This window comes from Fusarium proliferatum, assembly GCF_900067095.1.
Source record: "Fusarium proliferatum ET1 genome assembly, contig: FPRO_scaffold014, whole genome shotgun sequence".
NCBI classification, from domain to species: Eukaryota; Fungi; Ascomycota; class Sordariomycetes; order Hypocreales; family Nectriaceae; genus Fusarium; species Fusarium proliferatum.
Window position 1 is genome coordinate 156,159 of NW_022194803.1, and position 18,758 is coordinate 174,916.

An 18,758-nucleotide genomic window follows, 5' to 3' on the forward strand; every position below is an offset into this window, starting at 1 on the left:
TTTACATCCCTGCAAATGGATTCAAATCTCATCTCGCTTTGGGGATCCTCATTCACTTGGCAGCGGTTATTTCTTCACGTCAAATCACGAAAGTAAGGCGGGAATAAATATCCGAGAGCTGTGATAGTTTGAGACATGGCACGTAGCCTTGCTTGAGGCTGACAAACTGAGACATTCGGGCCAATGGAGGAAGAGAGTTCAGCTTCTGATGCCGAGTCATGGTGGTGGGTGAATCACAATATCACATGTGATGTATTGAGCCGCGGGACATCTCAAACTGTTGTAATCCTAGTCGAGCTGAGAGTTTTTATAGAGCTTTCTTGTCAATCCACTTGACGTGTCCAAACTTCCCTTCAGGAGTCTGAAATACATCCGCAGGCGCTCTATAAGACTTGACCTCCGCATCCGTCAAGACCCTCGTTACATTACTCGCCTTCTCAGCCTCAACATTATATCCCGGCCCATGATCATTCCACGTCGCCATGAAGGTATAATTATCAACTCTTGGTGTCGACTTGCTCCACTCGATATAACCAGCAGGCAATATCACTGCATCAAAGTACGACTGCATGAAGATCGACTTGTGCTGCGAGTTCCATGGTCGACCGAGGGCACATTTTCCAACAAAGTTTGTAGCGATGGTGGAGTTTACCGGAATGAGCTGTGAGTTATCGATGTAAACGCCGTATTTGTTGGTGAATGTCGTGTTGGTGCCTTTCCAAGCTGTGATGCCGCCTCCGCAGCCTCGGAGAGATAGTGTTGACTTCTCAATCCAAGCTGTGCCGAAGCCGTACAGGAAATCAGTCTGTCCGGCGATGATGTTGTCGTAGAAGTAAGCATTTCCAAGTTTCCCAACATAAACCTATAAAGTCAGCTATAATTTCATTTTCTCATCATCAATGGTGATTTTGACTTACAGTGTCTTGGTAAGAGTAGAAGCCACAAGAGTAAAAGCCCGCATTAGCCCGACTCACACCAACCGCATGCGCAGGTCCAACAGATTGAGGCGCAAAATCATTTCTGAAATCAATGTTATACGCCCTGAAATCCGTGCATCCGAATGGCGTGTCCTCAGGCACAGGGAATCCCGTAGGTCCAGATCCAGTCAGGGTAGCGTTGAAATTAGGTCCAACGGTGAGTACACTCGTGAACACATTGTCACTCAAACTTCCATTGTTCGTATTCGCAAGATTGAACCAGATCTGAACGTCGTTCTGCGCCGTGGTGTTGACGTCAATATCAGCGTAGAGATCCTTGACCCAGGGCTTGTTTGAAGCACCGATGAGATGAAGGGGACCTCGACGGGTGACGTTCAATTGCTCGCTGTAGTTTCCAGGTGCAATGAGAATATGGCCGGCGGTTGTTGTGTTACCCAAGTAGTCGATGGCTTTTTGGATGGAGGAAAAGTCTGCTCGTGGATCATCCTTGGCTACGAAGAGAGTGCCCTTGGGACAGCCTTCTGTAGCACGCTTTGTCTGCCGTTGACATTTTTTGTACGTGTCAACAGGTCCCTTGGCGGATGCAGTCGCAGTAGAAAAGAGAGTCGCAGCAATAATTGCCGTCTTGATGATGAAGCCCTTCATGTTGAGATACGTGACACTTGCTCCAAACCAAAATACTACGGTCTGGCAGCTGCTATATAAATCTACTAGTTCAACCTCGCATTGGCCGGTCCTCCTTCATTTAAACCCCCAAAGCATATAACCAGATCCAAACTCACGCGTTAAAATCCACAAATCACATTCGAGGATGCATATTATTTGCAAGCTTATTCGGATATTCGATGCCGTAGTTAATATAATCCTCGATGAGGCCCCGGCAATGGAACCTCAATAACGTTAGTTCTGTCAAGGCACGATCGGTAATTAAAATTCCACCAACGAAAACGTTGAATTGGAGGTCAGTAGCGGCAAAGTGACGATGTTCGGATTGGGGTCTTTGCGGGGGAGTAAAGATCAGGCTAATTGGGGTTGGGGTTCTGCGGGGATGGGCATGCCCCCACGGGGTAATTCTCGTTGACTTCATAAAGACTGGCGATGAGCGTTGTAAGATGATGTAGGTGAGTTTGGTAAGCAGATACCTTATCTTGCGACAAGTGAAGTGGCTGGCTGGTGTGACCTCACTGGCTCATCTCGATCAAGGATTCAAGGCCACATCATGCCTCACCTCTCTGACATGATGCCAACACATTGTAACACTTACCTTCATGCGTATCAGTCATTAAACTTAATTGATAAGTCTATAAAGTGGCAGTGCTCTGTATTTATGGTTAATGTTACGACTATCTCCACTCATTCCCTGATGTTGATGAAACAAGCCTGAAGGCGATCACGAATCACTCAGCCTCCTACGGCTCAAGCCTCTCGGCCCCTAAACCTCCTCATCTGGTCACTATAGCCGCTTCATCAGATGAATCACTCATGCAACATCACATCAAACCTCTATCAAGATCGCCAAGCCCGACATATCTGCCCACATGCCGAAAGCCACGCATGCCCGTTTCAAAAACCCTATATCAATGTGTCATTGTTCTTAATGCTTACAAACATGAAATATCACTCTAAAACATGAATCAAGACAAAAAACATGAAATATTACTTAAAACCATATCTCGGCTATATATCTCGGTCGTTGATGAAACACCACGTAACCGTACCCTGAAACAAGTCAAGTTTGCAAAACATCTTGGCTGCTAGCGAATTTGTCATATCTTGCGAAAGGGCAACTCTATCCATATTCTTGTCTCAGCTCGAGTTTCGGCCCAGAGATGAGGCTCGGCATGTGCCCGATCATCAGTGATTTCGAAATGTTATAAGATCATCTTGAGTTGCAGTCGGGAATAATGGTCTGATTCACAGATCAGTCTACCATTCTTACCTTCTTTGAGTTATCGAAATTCTCTTCTTTTTCTTTTACCCTCCTGGCGAGGATTTGTAATTGTTAATTTCAGTTTTGCTAGTTGGCTGGACCTTCTTTACGATACGCTCATTACCAACCAACCTTTTGAGTTTCGTTTTTGTTGATAATATTCAAGATGTTGGCCAAGACTTTCTTGTGGGCTGCAGTTGTTACTGCTATGCCACTCGTTGAAATGTCCCCACGGGAACTCCATGAGCTTGAAGTCTATCAGCCAGTCTCGAGTAAGTTCTTATAGCACTCAACCGAAGAACCATGCTAATACTTGATAGTCAAGAGAAATCCACCCCTCGAAGGCCGAGCCAACAGAATCATCCCCGTTGTCGTCGGCGGTGCTCAAGATACCTTCGTTCCGAACATGATTCGAGCAGCAGCCGGGGATGTGATCCAGTTCCAGTTTAGTAATGGAAATCATACTGTAACCCAAAGCTCTGAAGACTCTCCATGCCAGCCACTCCAGGCTACACAGTCTGGAGTTATCCATAGTGGCCATATTCCTTTCGAGGCTGGACAGACAACCGTTGGGACGTTCAATGTTCCTCTCAACAACACAGAGCCTATCTACTTGTACTGTGCTACCGGGCCGCACTGTCAGATCGGTCAGGTGATGGCCATCAACCCGTAAGTCCGACTCCACTCCGTAATACACAGAACAGCTACTGACCACTCCCAGCCCCTCTGAGGAAAACCTGGTCCAGTTCTCTAAGAAGGCAGCTGGTGCCCTGGCCAACGTCGACGCTGGCGCAGCTACAGGCGGAACGGTTGGAGAGATTCCGTTGGCAGATGCAGCGTTTACTCCCGCTGAGGAAGAAGCTCCTCCTGCGCCCCCCGCTGAGAGTACTCCTGCTGCAAGCCCTCCTACACCCTCTGCACCTTCAGCCCCTGCTCCCCCAGCTGAGACGCCTTCCAACACTCCTGGAGCAGCGGCTATGGAAGCACATCACCGCCTTGGATATTAGCGGGCCTTCCGGGTTATGTACGGGCAGCTTAGGAAGTTAGGCACCAAGGTGGTTAACCTGGAACGCTCCTCACTTTTGCATATCTAGTCAGATTTATCCTAAATATACTGATCTCAAAACTCAAAACTTGTTCTTCCTTCGTATACCCGCCAAACATTAAAGAACTCTGAGTAATTTCATCTGCCTTTCGTATTGTTTCGCAAGATCACAACCTTTTGTTCTTATTTTCTTATTTTCTCTTTTTACCCCCCAAGTAAAAGTCCCCAGCATCATCTATGACTCATCTGTCGCCAACGTAATTTAAGAACGTTGCACAAATACCTCGCTTGAGTTGACAGCCAAGTTGTTTGCCGTTGAGGACTGATGTCTCGGTTGACAGCCTCTAGCACACCAACCACAAAACGCGGCTTTTCTGGTGTAACACTGGCTTATGGGCTCTTGCATATAGCCTTCCTGAAATTTAAGTCTGTTCATTTTGCTTATCATGATAAACCAGTCTAGCTGGTGTGTTTATCACGTCCTATTTATTTCTCACTTCGACATATTTCCTTTTATTCTCCCTCTCATCTCCCACAATCCCACAAACTCATTCACCGCCGTGCATTCGCAGTCATCACCATGGGTCTCCTTTCTCTGCCTCCAGAGATGGTGGATAAAGTTTGCAGATTACTCTGCACTCATTGCCAGATGTAGCCACTTTCTCACTTCCCGCACAAAGAAACCCTCACCACCTCTTGTTCTAGCCAATTCTGGAAACATGATGCCGAAGGCGTCGAAACCCTCGTTAATCTCTCTGAGACATGTAAAGCACTGAGCACATTCACTCTGTCCCATCGCTATCACCGCATCGAACTCAAGAGCGACATCCTCCACACCAAAGAATTCATCGCACACATCAGAGCTTGGGGCATAAAATCAAGGTCTCCAGACAGACAACCCTAGAGTCACTGCGGTATCTACACATTGAGTGTTCTGACAACGAGTCACAACACATCACCCACAGCCCACAGATCCATGAGTTGCTTCGACAGGCACCCAACATCGACACACTGGTCATCCAAGTCGACAAGTTGTGCACGCCGCCAGTTTTTACAGGACTTGGAAATGTCAAGTGTCTCAAACTTGTCAACACCTTACTTAGCCCAAGGTTTCTTAAAAGGATTCTCGATGCGTGCCCACAGCTTGAATCATTCATACTCAGCTATTCCGTAAGGGAAAGTTTCCGGTCGAAATTTGGCCATGCTACTACGCCCAAAACACTTCCACAAGTACTTTCTGTACGACAGGAAACGCTACGGTATCTTGAAATCCACTGGATGCCTGGCCCTATAGATGATAGCGGAATTGAGATCGTGGGCTCTTTGAAGGGCCTGACGAACCTGGAGACGCTGATCCTCGTCGGTTCAGGATTCCGCTTTGGAAAGTCTGAGGATAAGAAGACGGTCGAGACATGTCTTGTCGACCTTCTGCCACCGTCAATCCGCAGCGTCAGCATTGATTCGGATCATATGAGCATCATCCATGAACCGATTATCGCGCTGGGTGAAGCGGTCAAGCAGGGCTCATTTCCAATGCTGAGGGAGGTCCGATGCTATAATTGGTTGTATGAGCATTTGGAGGCTTACGTGCTTGAGAAGATTTCAGGCTCATCTATAACTCCAGAGGAGTTGGAGGATTTCTGGGAAAGTAGCTCATGCCGTCCACTATCGCGGCTGAGCAGGACATGTAATGTATCGTTCAGTGGAACGAACAAGAGGCTTTTTGAACGTGATGCTGGGAGGCTGGAAAGAAGTTAGGACTAGGATTAGCTTATGATCCATTTACCGGTAGCCTAGTATATCTGAAGTGCTTCTGAGCTACTCCAGTAATCGAGAACGAATAATTTGTCCAATATTTATCACCGTTCTCTGCATCTTCTTAGTCATATACATACGGTTTCAGCTCTTCAGCCACCAAGTTTGACCCCAGTAGCCGTGTTTCTACCGGTATCAGAAGCAGTTTTGTTATTTGCTTCCTTGTGGCTTCTTGTGTCACCATAGGGCATTGCTGCATGATATCTCAGCTGCCTAGGCTATCTCAGCATTCACGCGTTTCCCTCATGCACCTCGCACCCAACTCAACTCATCATGATCGAGGGCAGTCATCATGATCAAGCCTGCCCTCGATCATATGCACCCAGAGATTCTGGCCGAGATATGTTGGCATCTCTGCACCCACTACACAAATAACCATCTGAGTCACTATCCCCAGCCAAACTCACTCGCAACCCCTGATCCAGGAAAGCTATGGGAGAAGCCATCTGCTGAGATCACCGCCGGCCTTCTGAGCCTCACTCGCACTTGTCGGGTCCTGAACAACGCTGCGACGCCATACCTCTACCACAACATCGACGCAAGAGGATGGTCAGAGGAGAAGATCACTGAATTCCTCAAGGGTCGCCGCCAGCTGCAGGAGAGATCCTTCATCCGTCGCCTTACCTATGAGCTCGACCCGTTTCCCTTGTACACTCTGCTATGCAGAATGCCTAATCTCCAGCTACTCTCTTTGGTAGACCGTGGCTCCTTCGGTCAGACACTCGCAAGCAAAACACAGAAAAAGCTGCATGATCTGCGATATCTGCACCTCGAAAGCACATCTCCCACGCACAAGCGTGATCTAAGCACATTGGAGAACTTGTTCAAAATGGCACCCAACATCAAGACATTTGCCATCAAATCCGGTCACATCGAGTGGAAAGGGAATCCACACAACTCTCCCAAAGGGCCACTAGCAAACCTCACCTGCCTGAAGCTTCTCAACGTGAGTTTCGACCCGCATGCTCTCGAAGAAGTGCTCAAAAAGTGCGACCCTCTTGAGTCATTCATATACATAAACCAGCGAGGAGTGTCTACAAGACCCTCGAACGTCGCATTTGGACTCAAAAAGTCCTCTTCCACCTTGCGTTACCTAGAATGCTGCTGGGACTCAATACATGATGCGCCTTCGGTATCCTTACTCCTCCGTTCGCTCAAGACTTTCGAAAGACTACAGACCTTAGTTCTCGGTGGGGATTCCCTTTCTATTGGAGTATCCGGCCATGATAATGCTACCAATGCCTTTTATATAAAGGGTCTTGATCCGACAAGTCTAATCGAACTTCTGCCCGCTTCTATCGTCGAGGTTCGGATCGACTCAAAAGACCTCCACGAGGACATGTACCAGCCTATGGTAGTATTGTGCCAGGCAAAGCAAGCTGGGTCATTCCCAGAACTTCGGACGTTCTTGCAGAGCAACTTCGATGCTTCTGAAGTTCCTTATACTTTGGGGGACCTCAACCAACTATCTGAGAGATACGGGGTCTCGTTCAAACAAGAGGCGAGATCTGTATTCCCACTGCCTGTAGCTCGTCCCGCGAGGGTCATTTGGGTGCCCGATCGGCGTAGGCCCCTGAGGGCAATGACTCAAACCTCCATGTAGACATTAGGTCTAGTAGTTTTAAGGATAGTCTGTCAATATTGGATGACTTGCGCCCTGGCATGAAAGAGGATAATGGTGTCATGTAGCTCGCTCAGCAGCAATGTTACCACAGTCGATGATAGCAATACAATACATGCGCTACAGCATCTTACTCTTATTTTTGTAGCTTCTTATCGCTCCCACTCACACTATTCCGAGATAGCGTTGTAAAATTGAAGATTGGCGAATCGGTGAGTGGACTCCAACTCAATTAGTTCTCACCTCTTGTGTGACTCATTCACGATCCTTCGACGCTAAGCTATACGCGCATATACGAGCCTCATTCAGAATCTCCTGACAAGAAACCTACTACTTCTGATAGCTTCTATTGAACGAAGACAGAATCCCAAGATAATTCTCGATAGCCCAGCAAATCGCTGTTCGCAAACCACGATGGAGATAGCTCAGCACTTCATCGAGGCAGAGAACCTCACCGAAGTCAAAACCGCTGGCGAAGGTCTCGAATGCCTTGTTTACAAAGCAAGGTCTCCAGCGTATGGACCAGTCGTTCTCAGAGTACCCAGAGTAATGGTCTACCAGAACGCCAACGACCCCAACACCAACGCCAGTGATCTCATCCGGCAAGAGATGAAGATATACGAGCTGTTGGAAAGCACACCCGTACCTGTTCCAAAATCATACAAGTACCTTGAAGAAGATGGTTATCCAGCGATGTTGTGCGAGTACGTGGATGATGACGGAACAGAGATTACGTTCAAAGAAATGGGACGAGTGGCGGCCCTGATACACTCAACGCCATTATCTGACCCAGCGATGAAGACAGTTGCTTCGGAAACGGAAGATGTGTTCTCAACGATTGAGCAAAGACTCAAAAGACGCTTCTCGGTGCTATCGCATACAGTGCCAGAGGCATCAAGCTGGATAACAAACTGGGACCTCATTCACACCATCCTCGAGGATCTCAAACGCTTCCCTTCGAGTCTACTTCACATGGACTTTCGCGACGTCAATCTCCGTCACCAAGATGGACGAATAAGCGCTGTCATCGATTGGACCAACTCCCTCATCGGCCCAGCAGCCGTTGATATCTTTCGAACGCTGGAGTTCAGTCAACTCGACGAGAGCTTCGTCAAAGGTTACACCGAAATAACTACCTGGCCTGGTGTCACAGCCCAGGAAGAGTCGCTGCTAAGGCTTGATGCTGCGCTTGTGCTGGCGTTGGTATTCACGTCAGAGGCGCCGGATGCTGAAAGGGCCGAAGTTGCGGTCGCGAGGGTGAAGGAACTCTCAAGGACCCTCGTGGAAGCTGCGCCGTGCGAATAAGACATATTCTGGTTAGGTTATATGAGTGTTGAGCATTGATAGGTAAAGCGAATGGGCTCTCAACGAGTTAATGACACAGATTGGCGTGGTGCAAGGACTGGCTGCATGGAATGGCGTTACTCAACTACGCAAACAATTGAACTGTTTTGTTACTACGTTCTGGTCCATGAAATGGACATCTGCATTCGCGATATGTGAAGTATCTGTAAAGATTTTCGAAATTAGTTTCTCAGCTGGACGTTGCCAGTAAGTGCCAACAATAATGATGAAGTCTCATCGAGAGCACACGAAAGAACTAAGTACATACACCGGGCGCCTTACGAGGCAGCATGGAGTTATTCTCGCATAATGTATTAGTCTATTGTCATAAAGTATGTGTGTATGTATATGCAGTCTATCGTCCACCCCAATGCACCAACTTATCATGGCACTTATCCCAGCCCTCAAAGTACGGCTTTCTCCTCTCATCACCTGCACCTCCAGCCCTCGCAAGATACTCAAGCACCATATTTCCCCAAAGCCAACTCGCAGGTCCCTTGCCTGGGTGCGTCTGATCCTTATACAGCATCGACAACGACGAGATCAAGCGTCCCCATTCAAACACCTCATGGCCCGCCTTCTCCGCCGTCGCGCGAGCAAGTCTCTCAAGATCATAGATACTCGCATCTCTAGCGTCGCTTTCACGATGCATAGTCATCGCGCGGAACATAACAGGCGCGTCCCCGAATTCAGTGTGTATTCTCTCAACAAACGTGCGGATTCGAGCAGCAACGAAGCGGATTTCTTGCCAGACTAATTGGCGAACGCGAGTTCCCATGGGATACACGTCTTTCTCGTGGTTAGCTTCACCAGCTTCCCAGAAAGCGCGCTGGTCCCAGAGGCCGTTTTGCCAAAGGATTAGATCAGGGTGGCCATTTGGACCGCGGACTTGGTCGTGGAGGGGAGTCCAGTATTTATCCCATCGTTCTTCGAGGGAAATCTCCTCCATATCGTCCATCCACCACCAATCGGGACGGTAAGTCATACTGCCCGCGAAGTGCCAGTGGTGGAATGTCAAGTTGAACTCGGGAATGTCGCAGGAGGCGACGGTGTGTGGCTTAGGCTGCTTCATGCCGCGCTTGAACTCGCCGCAGAAGAATTGCATCATGAATCGATCGACTGAGTCGCTGAAGAGGATGATGCGACGACCCCAGAGCCAGCCGAAGCCGCCGTCATCCTTCATCTCAGCAAACGCCTGGACGCTTGTCTCTCCATTGGCGTTTATCGCATTCTTTCGTCGGTTACTCTCAGCAATTGCCTCGGCAAGCCATTGTCGCGGTGTAGAAGCAAGTTCAACGAATTCTTCTTCAGGTTCCGTCGCATTAAAGATGACATCCCCAGCCGCAGGATACACAGCGTAATCGGGCGCATCCGCCTCTAGCAGGTCATCTGTAAAAGGGATCCATTGTGTCTTTTTATACTGATCGGTGCCGTTTATATCAGCGGGAATATAAAGATACCCAGGTCTTCGATAGGGATCCTCGCAATTCCACTCTTGAACTTCAGGCGCAGAAGTGTTGGTGGTGGTGGTGTTGTTCTGTGGTGATCTGTAACAAAGTTAAACAATCGTTAGCGCAAGCCAAGTGCAATGCCAAGTTTTTTCGCGCGCTGTCATCAAATTCCGGGGGAATTCAACGGTCGGCGAGACTAGGAGATTTTGACGTACGGATACGAGAAAGTACTATCCCAATACTCTTCTACTTTGTTATGTGCGTAAACCCACGGAACTTCTAATGATTCTTGGAAAGAAGTAAAGACAACGATGAAAAATAAGAGAACGGCTGCGACGGTAACGCCCGTCATCAACGAAGACCGCGACATTGTGGTTGTCATCATCAAGACGACGTTGTTTAAACGAAAAATACAAAAAAGAGTGGCTAAGACAACACGGAACAAACAAGAAGAAAGGGAAGTAACATCGATTGAACAGCCCGGGGTCGTACTCTATAAAACTCAGGCTCCTTATCCCAAACACTCTCCATCTGCGATGCCATCGCTCCAGAAAAAACCAAGTGTAGAGTGTTGATCATTCTCCACTACCCCTTAATAACCTGCTACGTGATTTGATGTCGGAGTGTATAAGAAACAAGGAATAAGGTCCGACGCGTAACAGAAGCGGCAGTTATTGCACGGGATTATTTAACTTCTGACACTGGGCACATGGGTCTGTTGGTTTCAGCCTGTGGGTTCGCACGTATCAGATGCGAATAAGCCAGAGGCGATCGCAATGAGTGCGGTTCCACAGGATGATGAAAGATTGTCACTGCGGCTGAAGATGATTCATCTAAAGTGATGGTTGATCTATGATGACAAGTCATGCGAGGTTTATTCTACGAGATGAAGTTCATGGGTTGACATTATTGTGATGCGTTATTGAAATGAGTGGTTACGTTGAAGAAGCTAATTTAAGCTTACCGATCTTTAAAACGCCTCGGTTCTAGAATCATGCATAAAAGCAACGCCACCCACTGCCAAGATGAGCTTGGCAACTCTAAAATGTGTGCCAAACAGTAAAGCCAGATATTTAGGAAGAAAAGCAGCTAAAGATACATAGCATTCCTTGTACGGAAACTGCCAAGTTAATAGAAACATTGCTTAGAAGGGTGGGTAATTTGAAACAAGGGATAAAACAGGGCAAAAAATACATTGCTGAAAAGTGACAAAAGAATCGACCACGCCAGGAGTCGAACCTGGAATCTCTAGAGATTTCTCGATTTGCTCGAAAGCCGAAATCTAGCGCCTTAGCCATTAGGCCACGCGGCCCGATTATGTTTGTTAGAAGACTGGGGTGTCAACGGTACTCATGAATGGGACCGACAACCAAACGCACGATTAAGCAAGGCGGATCTCAATCGTGCGTTCGGATCACAATTGGGCTGTTGATGCGTTACAGACGTCCAAGGCTGTCGTGAGGCTGGGTTCTAAAGTCTGTTTGCATTGAGTTCGCGTTGACGTGGCTGTGCACTGAGTTTCTTGTAGAGATTGCTTAAACCGTGAATCAACAAGCTTGAACAATGTAAGAAGAAGATTCTGGTACTCAAGCCCAACGAAGTATAGAAAATGCTACGGTATGGTTACATGCAAAAAACTACTTCAGAACATCACATAAATGATGTTGTAATCCTTCGTATGTTTCCAGCCTCACCTTCATACCATTCACGCTCTAAATGTTTCTAAGGTCGTCGATTACCCTGAACTGAACTTAAAAACGTCAGCACTACCTACAGCAGCACCGGTCGGCTCGGGCGGGATGGATTGTCTTGGATATCGGTAGGTATCTATGATTACGATTGCATCTTCAACTTGAGTCGTAACGCGATGTGATGAGATGGTTGTGTGATAAGACTTGGCTGTCATGGCGTCTTGTGAAGATTGGTTGACAGGCGGGGTTTGTTCCATTCGGCGATGAACCGCAACACACCATTTATTGCTCAATCAATGTAGTACCGCCAACTCGAGATACTATCTTATATAATATATAAACCTCATCTCTCTCATAATTCCTCAACTGACACAATGCATTTGTTTGCCGTTTATCAACAACAGCTTAAATGATCCTTCAAAACAAACCCCGACTTCCGAACCTCTCCCTCCACAATCACCCCCGGCCCATCGCCTCTTCATGGAGAGCAATTGCGTCAGGAACAGCTCGATGGCAGCATTGCCGCGCCCGATGGCACAATGCGCCAGACCCAACCAATCACCACACACACACAGCACGCAATTGCGAGCCTTGCCCCTCTGGGGTCAAGTGAGGGGCTGATGATGGTGGGGGGGACACCCTTTTTAGTGAGGGGTGCTGTATCTGTATCGCGATGCTTCCTTTTTTTGGCGGGGTTGTCATGATGGGCCTTGAGAACTTCATTAAGAGGGTTAGAGGTATTATGACTGGGATAGCTTGAGTAACTAAGTGATCATACAGTAGAAAGAAGTAAACATGTGCCAGTTACTAGAGAATAGAGTGTACGAGGAATGGAATATTCAGGGTCTGAGGGATTGTTTACCGTTGCAACGCCAACACCAACATCCGAGGGCCCCCCAAGCTTGGCTTTCCAATCACCAATATCACTACCCTCGTGGCGTATTCAAATTGCCCGGACCAAACAGATCGTCATCTTAGCTTAATAACGCAAGCCTCTTTCCATCCAATCTGCACTGCTCCAACAAGGTGCAAGCTAATCTGAGCCAAGCACCCTCCCCAAGAAACCACATCTCCCTATATAATCCCCTCCTCTCCACCCCTCCCTCCAAGCAAACACCTTCTCCTCTTCATATTTCTTCTCATCATCACTCAACAATAACAAACAATGTCTGCTCCCGCTCCCCTTCGTCTGGGCTCTACCGCCCCCAACTTCCAGGCCGAGACCACAAAGGGCAAGATTGACTTCCACGAGTTCATTGGCGACAACTGGGTCATCCTCTTCTCCCACCCCGAGGACTACACTCCCGTCTGCACCACTGAGCTCGGTGCCTTTGCCAAGCTTCAGCCCGAGTTCACCAAGCGTGGTGTTAAGCTGATTGGTCTCTCTGCCAACACCATTGAGTCCCACGAGGGATGGATCAAGGATATTGGTGAGGTTACCGGCGGCAACGTCGAGTTCCCCATCATTGGCGACAAGCAGCGCCAGGTTTCTCTCCTCTACGACATGTGAGTTCTTAATAATACATATCATGATATGAGTTGTACGCTAACAATGTTCAGGATCGACCAGCAGGATGCTACCAACGTCGATGAGAAGGGCATTGCCTTCACCATCCGATCCGTCTTCATCATCGACCCCAAGAAGACTATCCGCACCATCTTCTCCTACCCCGCCTCCACCGGCCGCAACGCCGCCGAGGTCCTCCGCGTCATCGACTCCCTCCAGACTGGTGACAAGTACCGCATCACCACCCCTATCAACTGGGTCCCCGGTGAGGACGTCATCGTCCACCCCTCCGTCAAGAACGAGGAGGCCAAGACCCTCTTCCCCGAGTTCCGCATCGTCAAGCCTTACCTCCGATTCACCCCCCTCGCCAAGGAGAAGGTCCTTCCCTCTCAGTAAATTACCCAGTTGCAAAAGAAAAAAGCTGTTTAATATTATGATACCTTTGCAGATGAGCGCAAAATAGGACGGGGATTAGTACGCCATGAGATTGAGTTCTTGTGATGGAACGACCGGTCCGGAATAGATTAGTCTAGATTTGAGCCATTTGTGATAGCTCTGAGATGAAATAAATGAAAAAATGATCAAAGTCTCTTGAAGCTATAAGTGAGAGATCATAAGAACCCTCGTTCATTGCTGACATGTCCCTCATGCGACGAGGTTATTTCTGATGGCGGGGTTTCGGGCCATCGGTCACCGATACCGGCGTCAAGCTTTCAGGGTCCACACAAGCTTGTGAATCCATCATAACTTCGGCGGAGCAAGAAAGTCGGGCTGAGTAGCATGACTTCAAGGAAGCAATTTTTCATCAAGCATGTATCTTTTGAAGTGGTGTGTAAGCTTCAGATCTTGAGCTTTGAGGCCGTTATCCCTGTTTACTTATCCTGCATACACATAATACCAATAAGCTGTAACTGAAGAAGGCGATACATAAGAAACATTAATACGTTTACAGCTCTGTTAGTTTATTCTTAATGTAAAGGTATATAAGGCCGCATATCTTCTGCGAACCAAAGCGCTATCTCGTTTTACTATGCTAGTATCACCAAATCGCCAGACTCTAGTCCAACTTTCCGGCCCAGCATCTCAAGCTCACTTTTTCACAAACTCAATCTTCCTTGCCAACCAACATCCAATCGTCACTCCAGTAACACCATCCTTCTCATCTCGATGGAAAACGAGAGTCCAGTCGCCAGGAGGCTTTGCATCCATACCTCTCGGGTTCGCAAGCGCCCAGACATCCCCTCCAAGATATCTCATGAACTGAGCTGGACTGTGACCCAGGAACCCCTCAAAGGTGCCAAACATGAGTCCGCCTTGATCCACACAGTGGAAGGTTGAGCCGATTTCTTCGGAGTAAAAGTCCCCCGTGAACAGCGAGTTGTCAATGGGTGTATCGCCAATCTTGAGGCGCTTTGCGTTCAAGGTTCTGTTCTCTTTCAGACGGTGAATGCGAAGGTTGTCGCCGTCGATGACGGCTACCATTGCACGAGATTCTCCTCGCTCAGGGTCCGTCAGATTGACGGGCTCCGCGTAGTTGGCGTAGTTTACCACGATTTGACCCTTTTTACCATTCTTGATCGTGACAGCCAGTTGAGTTCCATCGTCAAGATAGATACCCGGCCAAGCAGATGATGCATCAACAAGCGTAGGCGGCGGAGGCTTCTGAAGAGCCAAAGTAGTTTGGATGATATGTTCCACGAGTGTAGCTGCATCAGCTTCATGGTTGAACATGGCCACAACTGAAAGACGTTCTTCCGGTACATGAGCTCGATAAAGTCTGAAACCACGAAGAGCACCACCGTGACCAATTCCAGATACACTACCATATTGACTATGGCCGAGGCCTTGAGAGTATACTGAAGGAACGCCGTCTGTGAAAGATGTAGGCTTGAAGATTGCGCGGTACCAACTGGTAGGATCGAACAGGCTACGGTCCAGGAACGACTCGTAAGCGATCATGTCGCCGAGTGAGGCAATGATACCTGCATCGCCAGCCCACTCAATGCGGTTCTCCGCAGGGATATAACCTCTGTCCTCATCGCCTTCGTATCCAACGCAAGGTGGTGGAAGTTTCGCCGTGTCTGCACCAAGCTGAGCAGTCTTCATGCCAGCCGGTCCAAAGATGCGTGCATTGAGGAGATCTGAGAGCGACTCCCCGGTAGTAGCTTCGACGACTCGCGCTACGATATTGAAGTTGGTGTTGCAGTAAGAGTACTCCGTTCCCGGTGTGAAATGCGTCGACTGGATCGTCTTCAACACCTTATCATTGTGCTCAGCAATCGAGTAGGGATCCTCTGGCTTTGCACCCCAGAGTAAAGTGATAGCCCAATAGTCGCGAATGCCAGATCGATTGTTGCACAAATGATCAATCTTCAACTCGCCCGTCTTGGCAAGCTCTGGAAGAATCTCTTTCAACTTCTCCTGGAACTGCGTCTTCACATCGCCCTTCTCCGTCAACTTGGGAGTAGGGTTCTTTTCCAGGTCCGCGACCAATCCGCAGAGCATCTGCTTTGAGATGGAGCATATGGGAATCAGCGTATCATCCGCCATGGGGATTCTGCGGTTGAAGTCGGCGTAACCCCAGACGCGCTGATCAACGAGGGCACCATCTGAGAGGACGGCGACAGCACCGCCTGGACCGCGGATGCGGGCTGGGATCGCCTTTAGGATATCCTGGACTAATTCCTTTGATACAGGCATTTTGTGATGATGGTGTTGGTGGTGATGAGTGCGGGGTTGAAATTGAGTGAGACCATATTATATTATACGGGAGCCAATGTCGTAATTGGAAGGTGGGACAACATGCACTTTGATAACACAGCGACTACGAGGCTTATAATGGTAGGTACCTTGGATACCTGGCATCGCGACCACTAAACATCACCAGCTTTTTGCTGACGAGAGTATAAGGCAGGATCTCCATGCAGTTGCCTCGGGAACTTGTTTACTCAATTGCTAAATCTGGACTGAGCTAACCTGTAGCTATCAGATATCAGATTTGCCGTGACAACCCAGTCAGTCTTGTTTGCTACTTCATATCGCATCCTCGCGTGAGGCACAAATAATCGTATATATTATAGCTGAAGATTGATCTGCAAGTATGAAACTCCAAGCCGAGAAAGCCACAACTGACTCGGGGCTTCGTTGAGCCGCCAGTAAGCACGAAGATCGTCTATCATCCAAGTATCAGTCACGATGCACGACGTGCCAAGGGAATAAGTCGTCAATTATATAATAAAGTACAAGAAAATACCCAAATCCCTGCCATGTAGCAGGCCTCATTCGAGGAGCCTGCAGTTACCAACTGACCAAGCCCTGTGTAGCCCGTGGCCTCAGTTCCTCTTCATAGCTATGATCACTTGCTCTATCAGCGTCAGCTTAACTAACCGGAAACATAGTAATCGTAGACGTTCTGGAATTTTGTCACTAAGCAAAATAGGTGTTCTGATTTGGCCTACAAGTTCACTCATTGAGACATCAAGAGCGCTTGATGGTTCCTCAAAGACACAACGCAGACAGAGCATTAAAGCTCAAGCCATTAGCGGAGGAAAACCTCCACTTCTACATAATCCCACGACATAAAATACCTCGAGGTTAATCAAAGACTTTGCATCGTGTGCGTAGAAATATGTGAGAACCAGCTCGTGTTGTATCCTTGTCATCTGCTTGATCATAATAGTGTGGCATAAGCAGCCACAACTACCTCATTCAAGTCACATAACACCCATTATATATCTAGGTTATTGGATACTGAAACTAACTATTATAGCAGACAATAGTTAGTTAGCTTCCTCTTGTCGAATGTGCCTGGCCATTAGTTTGTTCACCAGCCACTGACCGGACCAACATCTCCACGCATTCGGATCTGATGCCTTGGGCTAGACCTAGAAAATGAACTTCTGAAATGGGGTAGCTCCGTCATGGCGGCAGCGTGAGGATGATCTACGGGGAGTCGAAGCCTTCGAGTCAAGGTCCCACTGGTGACATGCCGTTCCGTCCATATCTAGCATTGGCATCATCACCTCTATTATGTCGAACTATGTATTTGTTATACGATTGAGAAAAGAGCCCAGCCGTCTAAAGAGGTAAATCTAGAGAGAAACATGGTCTAAAACACGGATCTTAGTGATATGCTAGTAAGGGAGGCGGGTTTCGCGATGACTGTCAACGACTTCAAGGCTGGTGGATCACTAATTACCAGCCTAGAATATCTCAACGGACACCGTTGGAATGTCGAGCTCTTGTATCCCCGCATTCAACTCTATCTGAATCTACGGCCCGAGCAGGTCGATTAACCTCAAACGTTCCAATTGTGGCTCCTCATGTTGTCATTCACTGGCATTTGGTAGATGTTTGTTGCCTCACAACGATTTGATTGAGCACGAATGCAAGGCACGAAGAATCCTTCTCCAAGCTCAGTGACGGAGCAGAAGTCTCTCTGGGGTAGAATGCTAGCTATGACACCGGCAAAGAAACGCAGAAAGGTATATATATTAGAGAAGCTCATATTAGATAATAAACTCAGTTTTGAAGGAAACTCTGTGGTTTTTGCCGCGCGCCCCGTCTAACGTGAGAGGAAACTCAATCCTGGAGGAGTCTTAAGCACAGAATGTCACTGTGGTTTCGAGTTCGGGGGTAACCAAACAATAATAATTCATCCATTGCTTTTATGCGCAATTGACAATTTATGAACAAGCTAGACAAGTTGTCTCCTTGCCCATGTTGGTTGGTGATGACATTTCACGAACCCAGCTATCTGGGTTCAAAACAGGGGACCCCATGTCGGTAAAAAGCCCAGCTAGCCCAGCTCCTTCCACTAGCCTTCTAGGCGCTGTCAAGTATTTTTTTTAGGGGGCCCTGTCAATTTAACGCGGTTAGAACCTTGGGACCGAGGTGATGGTTCAGAACCGACCCTGGACGATAATTCTCCTTTACCATGATTTTTAACATTAAGGACGAAGCGATGACAAGCCGTTTCTACAAGACCTGGAGCTATAGTAATAACAAGTACTTGTTATTATTACCAGGCATTCGTTATGTCGATCCTAGTTCTTCCCCTGAGCCGCGTGTTTGTGTCTGTGTCTCCATTACGGAGTAGTGCTCAGTCAGCAAAGCCCAGGGCCCAGGGCAGTGGAGGAGGGTTGTGTTGGGCGATTCGCTTGCAAATGTGCCGCAGTTGGGTCGATTATGCAGTCGCTGGAGTGGAGGGTATCATTGGTTGGTTCGTCCCAACTCGAAGCGCTTGAGCAGAATGTCATGTTACCTCGACTCCTGAATATCTAACAGTCACAGAAAGAAAAGAAGACACGGAATCTCCCGAAGGGAAAAATGAAATATCTCCGCGGGAGTTTTTGTCAACGTGGTCTATCTGAAACATCCCCATCGAAACCCCTTTGTCGTCATAGTCGATCTCGTT

The 18,758-nt window shown here is 48.0% G+C and overlaps 8 protein-coding genes and 1 non-coding gene across 9 annotated transcripts; 5 read left to right on the forward strand and 4 right to left on the reverse strand.

The window, feature by feature from the left end:
• Positions 1–307: 307 nt before the first annotated feature.
• On the reverse strand, positions 308–1,583 carry FPRO_04140 (putative pectin methylesterase family protein; the record flags this gene model as incomplete). The annotated part of the gene is made up of 2 exons (XM_031223732.1): positions 308–862; positions 918–1,583. The coding sequence occupies 2 exons, from the start codon at positions 1,581–1,583 to the stop codon at positions 308–310; spliced, it is 1,221 nt and encodes a 406-aa protein (XP_031089062.1).
• Positions 1,584–3,034: 1,451 nt separating this feature from the next.
• Positions 3,035–3,875, forward strand: FPRO_04139 (uncharacterized protein; the record flags this gene model as incomplete). The annotated part of the gene is made up of 3 exons (XM_031223733.1): positions 3,035–3,140; positions 3,189–3,537; positions 3,590–3,875. The coding sequence occupies 3 exons, from the start codon at positions 3,035–3,037 to the stop codon at positions 3,873–3,875; spliced, it is 741 nt and encodes a 246-aa protein (XP_031089063.1).
• Positions 3,876–5,191: 1,316 nt separating this feature from the next.
• On the forward strand, positions 5,192–5,671 carry FPRO_04138 (uncharacterized protein; the record flags this gene model as incomplete). Its single annotated transcript, XM_031223734.1, has 1 exon — positions 5,192–5,671. One exon carries the CDS (start codon positions 5,192–5,194, stop codon positions 5,669–5,671), a length of 480 nt encoding a protein of 159 aa, XP_031089064.1.
• Positions 5,672–6,020: 349 nt separating this feature from the next.
• FPRO_04137 (uncharacterized protein) lies at positions 6,021–7,331 on the forward strand (the record flags this gene model as incomplete). The annotated part of the gene is made up of 1 exon (XM_031223735.1): positions 6,021–7,331. One exon carries the CDS (start codon positions 6,021–6,023, stop codon positions 7,329–7,331), a length of 1,311 nt encoding a protein of 436 aa, XP_031089065.1.
• A 432-nt stretch (positions 7,332–7,763) lies between these two features.
• On the forward strand, positions 7,764–8,654 carry FPRO_04136 (uncharacterized protein; the record flags this gene model as incomplete). Its single annotated transcript, XM_031223737.1, has 1 exon — positions 7,764–8,654. The coding sequence occupies one exon, from the start codon at positions 7,764–7,766 to the stop codon at positions 8,652–8,654; it is 891 nt and encodes a 296-aa protein (XP_031089066.1).
• Positions 8,655–9,048: 394 nt separating this feature from the next.
• On the reverse strand, positions 9,049–10,514 carry FPRO_04135 (uncharacterized protein; the record flags this gene model as incomplete). The annotated part of the gene is made up of 2 exons (XM_031223738.1): positions 9,049–10,240; positions 10,360–10,514. The coding sequence occupies 2 exons, from the start codon at positions 10,512–10,514 to the stop codon at positions 9,049–9,051; spliced, it is 1,347 nt and encodes a 448-aa protein (XP_031089067.1).
• An 848-nt stretch (positions 10,515–11,362) lies between these two features.
• tRNA lies at positions 11,363–11,456 on the reverse strand. The gene is made up of 2 exons: positions 11,420–11,456; positions 11,363–11,398 (listed from the first exon to the last, which is right to left on the reverse strand). It is a non-coding gene; the product is annotated as a tRNA-Arg (tRNA).
• A 1,544-nt stretch (positions 11,457–13,000) lies between these two features.
• Positions 13,001–13,738, forward strand: FPRO_04134 (the record flags this gene model as incomplete). The annotated part of the gene is made up of 2 exons (XM_031223739.1): positions 13,001–13,341; positions 13,396–13,738. The coding sequence occupies 2 exons, from the start codon at positions 13,001–13,003 to the stop codon at positions 13,736–13,738; spliced, it is 684 nt and encodes a 227-aa protein (XP_031089068.1).
• Positions 13,739–14,431: 693 nt separating this feature from the next.
• FPRO_04133 (related to beta-lactamase class C and other penicillin binding proteins) lies at positions 14,432–16,042 on the reverse strand (the record flags this gene model as incomplete). The annotated part of the gene is made up of 1 exon (XM_031223740.1): positions 14,432–16,042. One exon carries the CDS (start codon positions 16,040–16,042, stop codon positions 14,432–14,434), a length of 1,611 nt encoding a protein of 536 aa, XP_031089069.1.
• Positions 16,043–18,758: the final 2,716 nt, after the last annotated feature.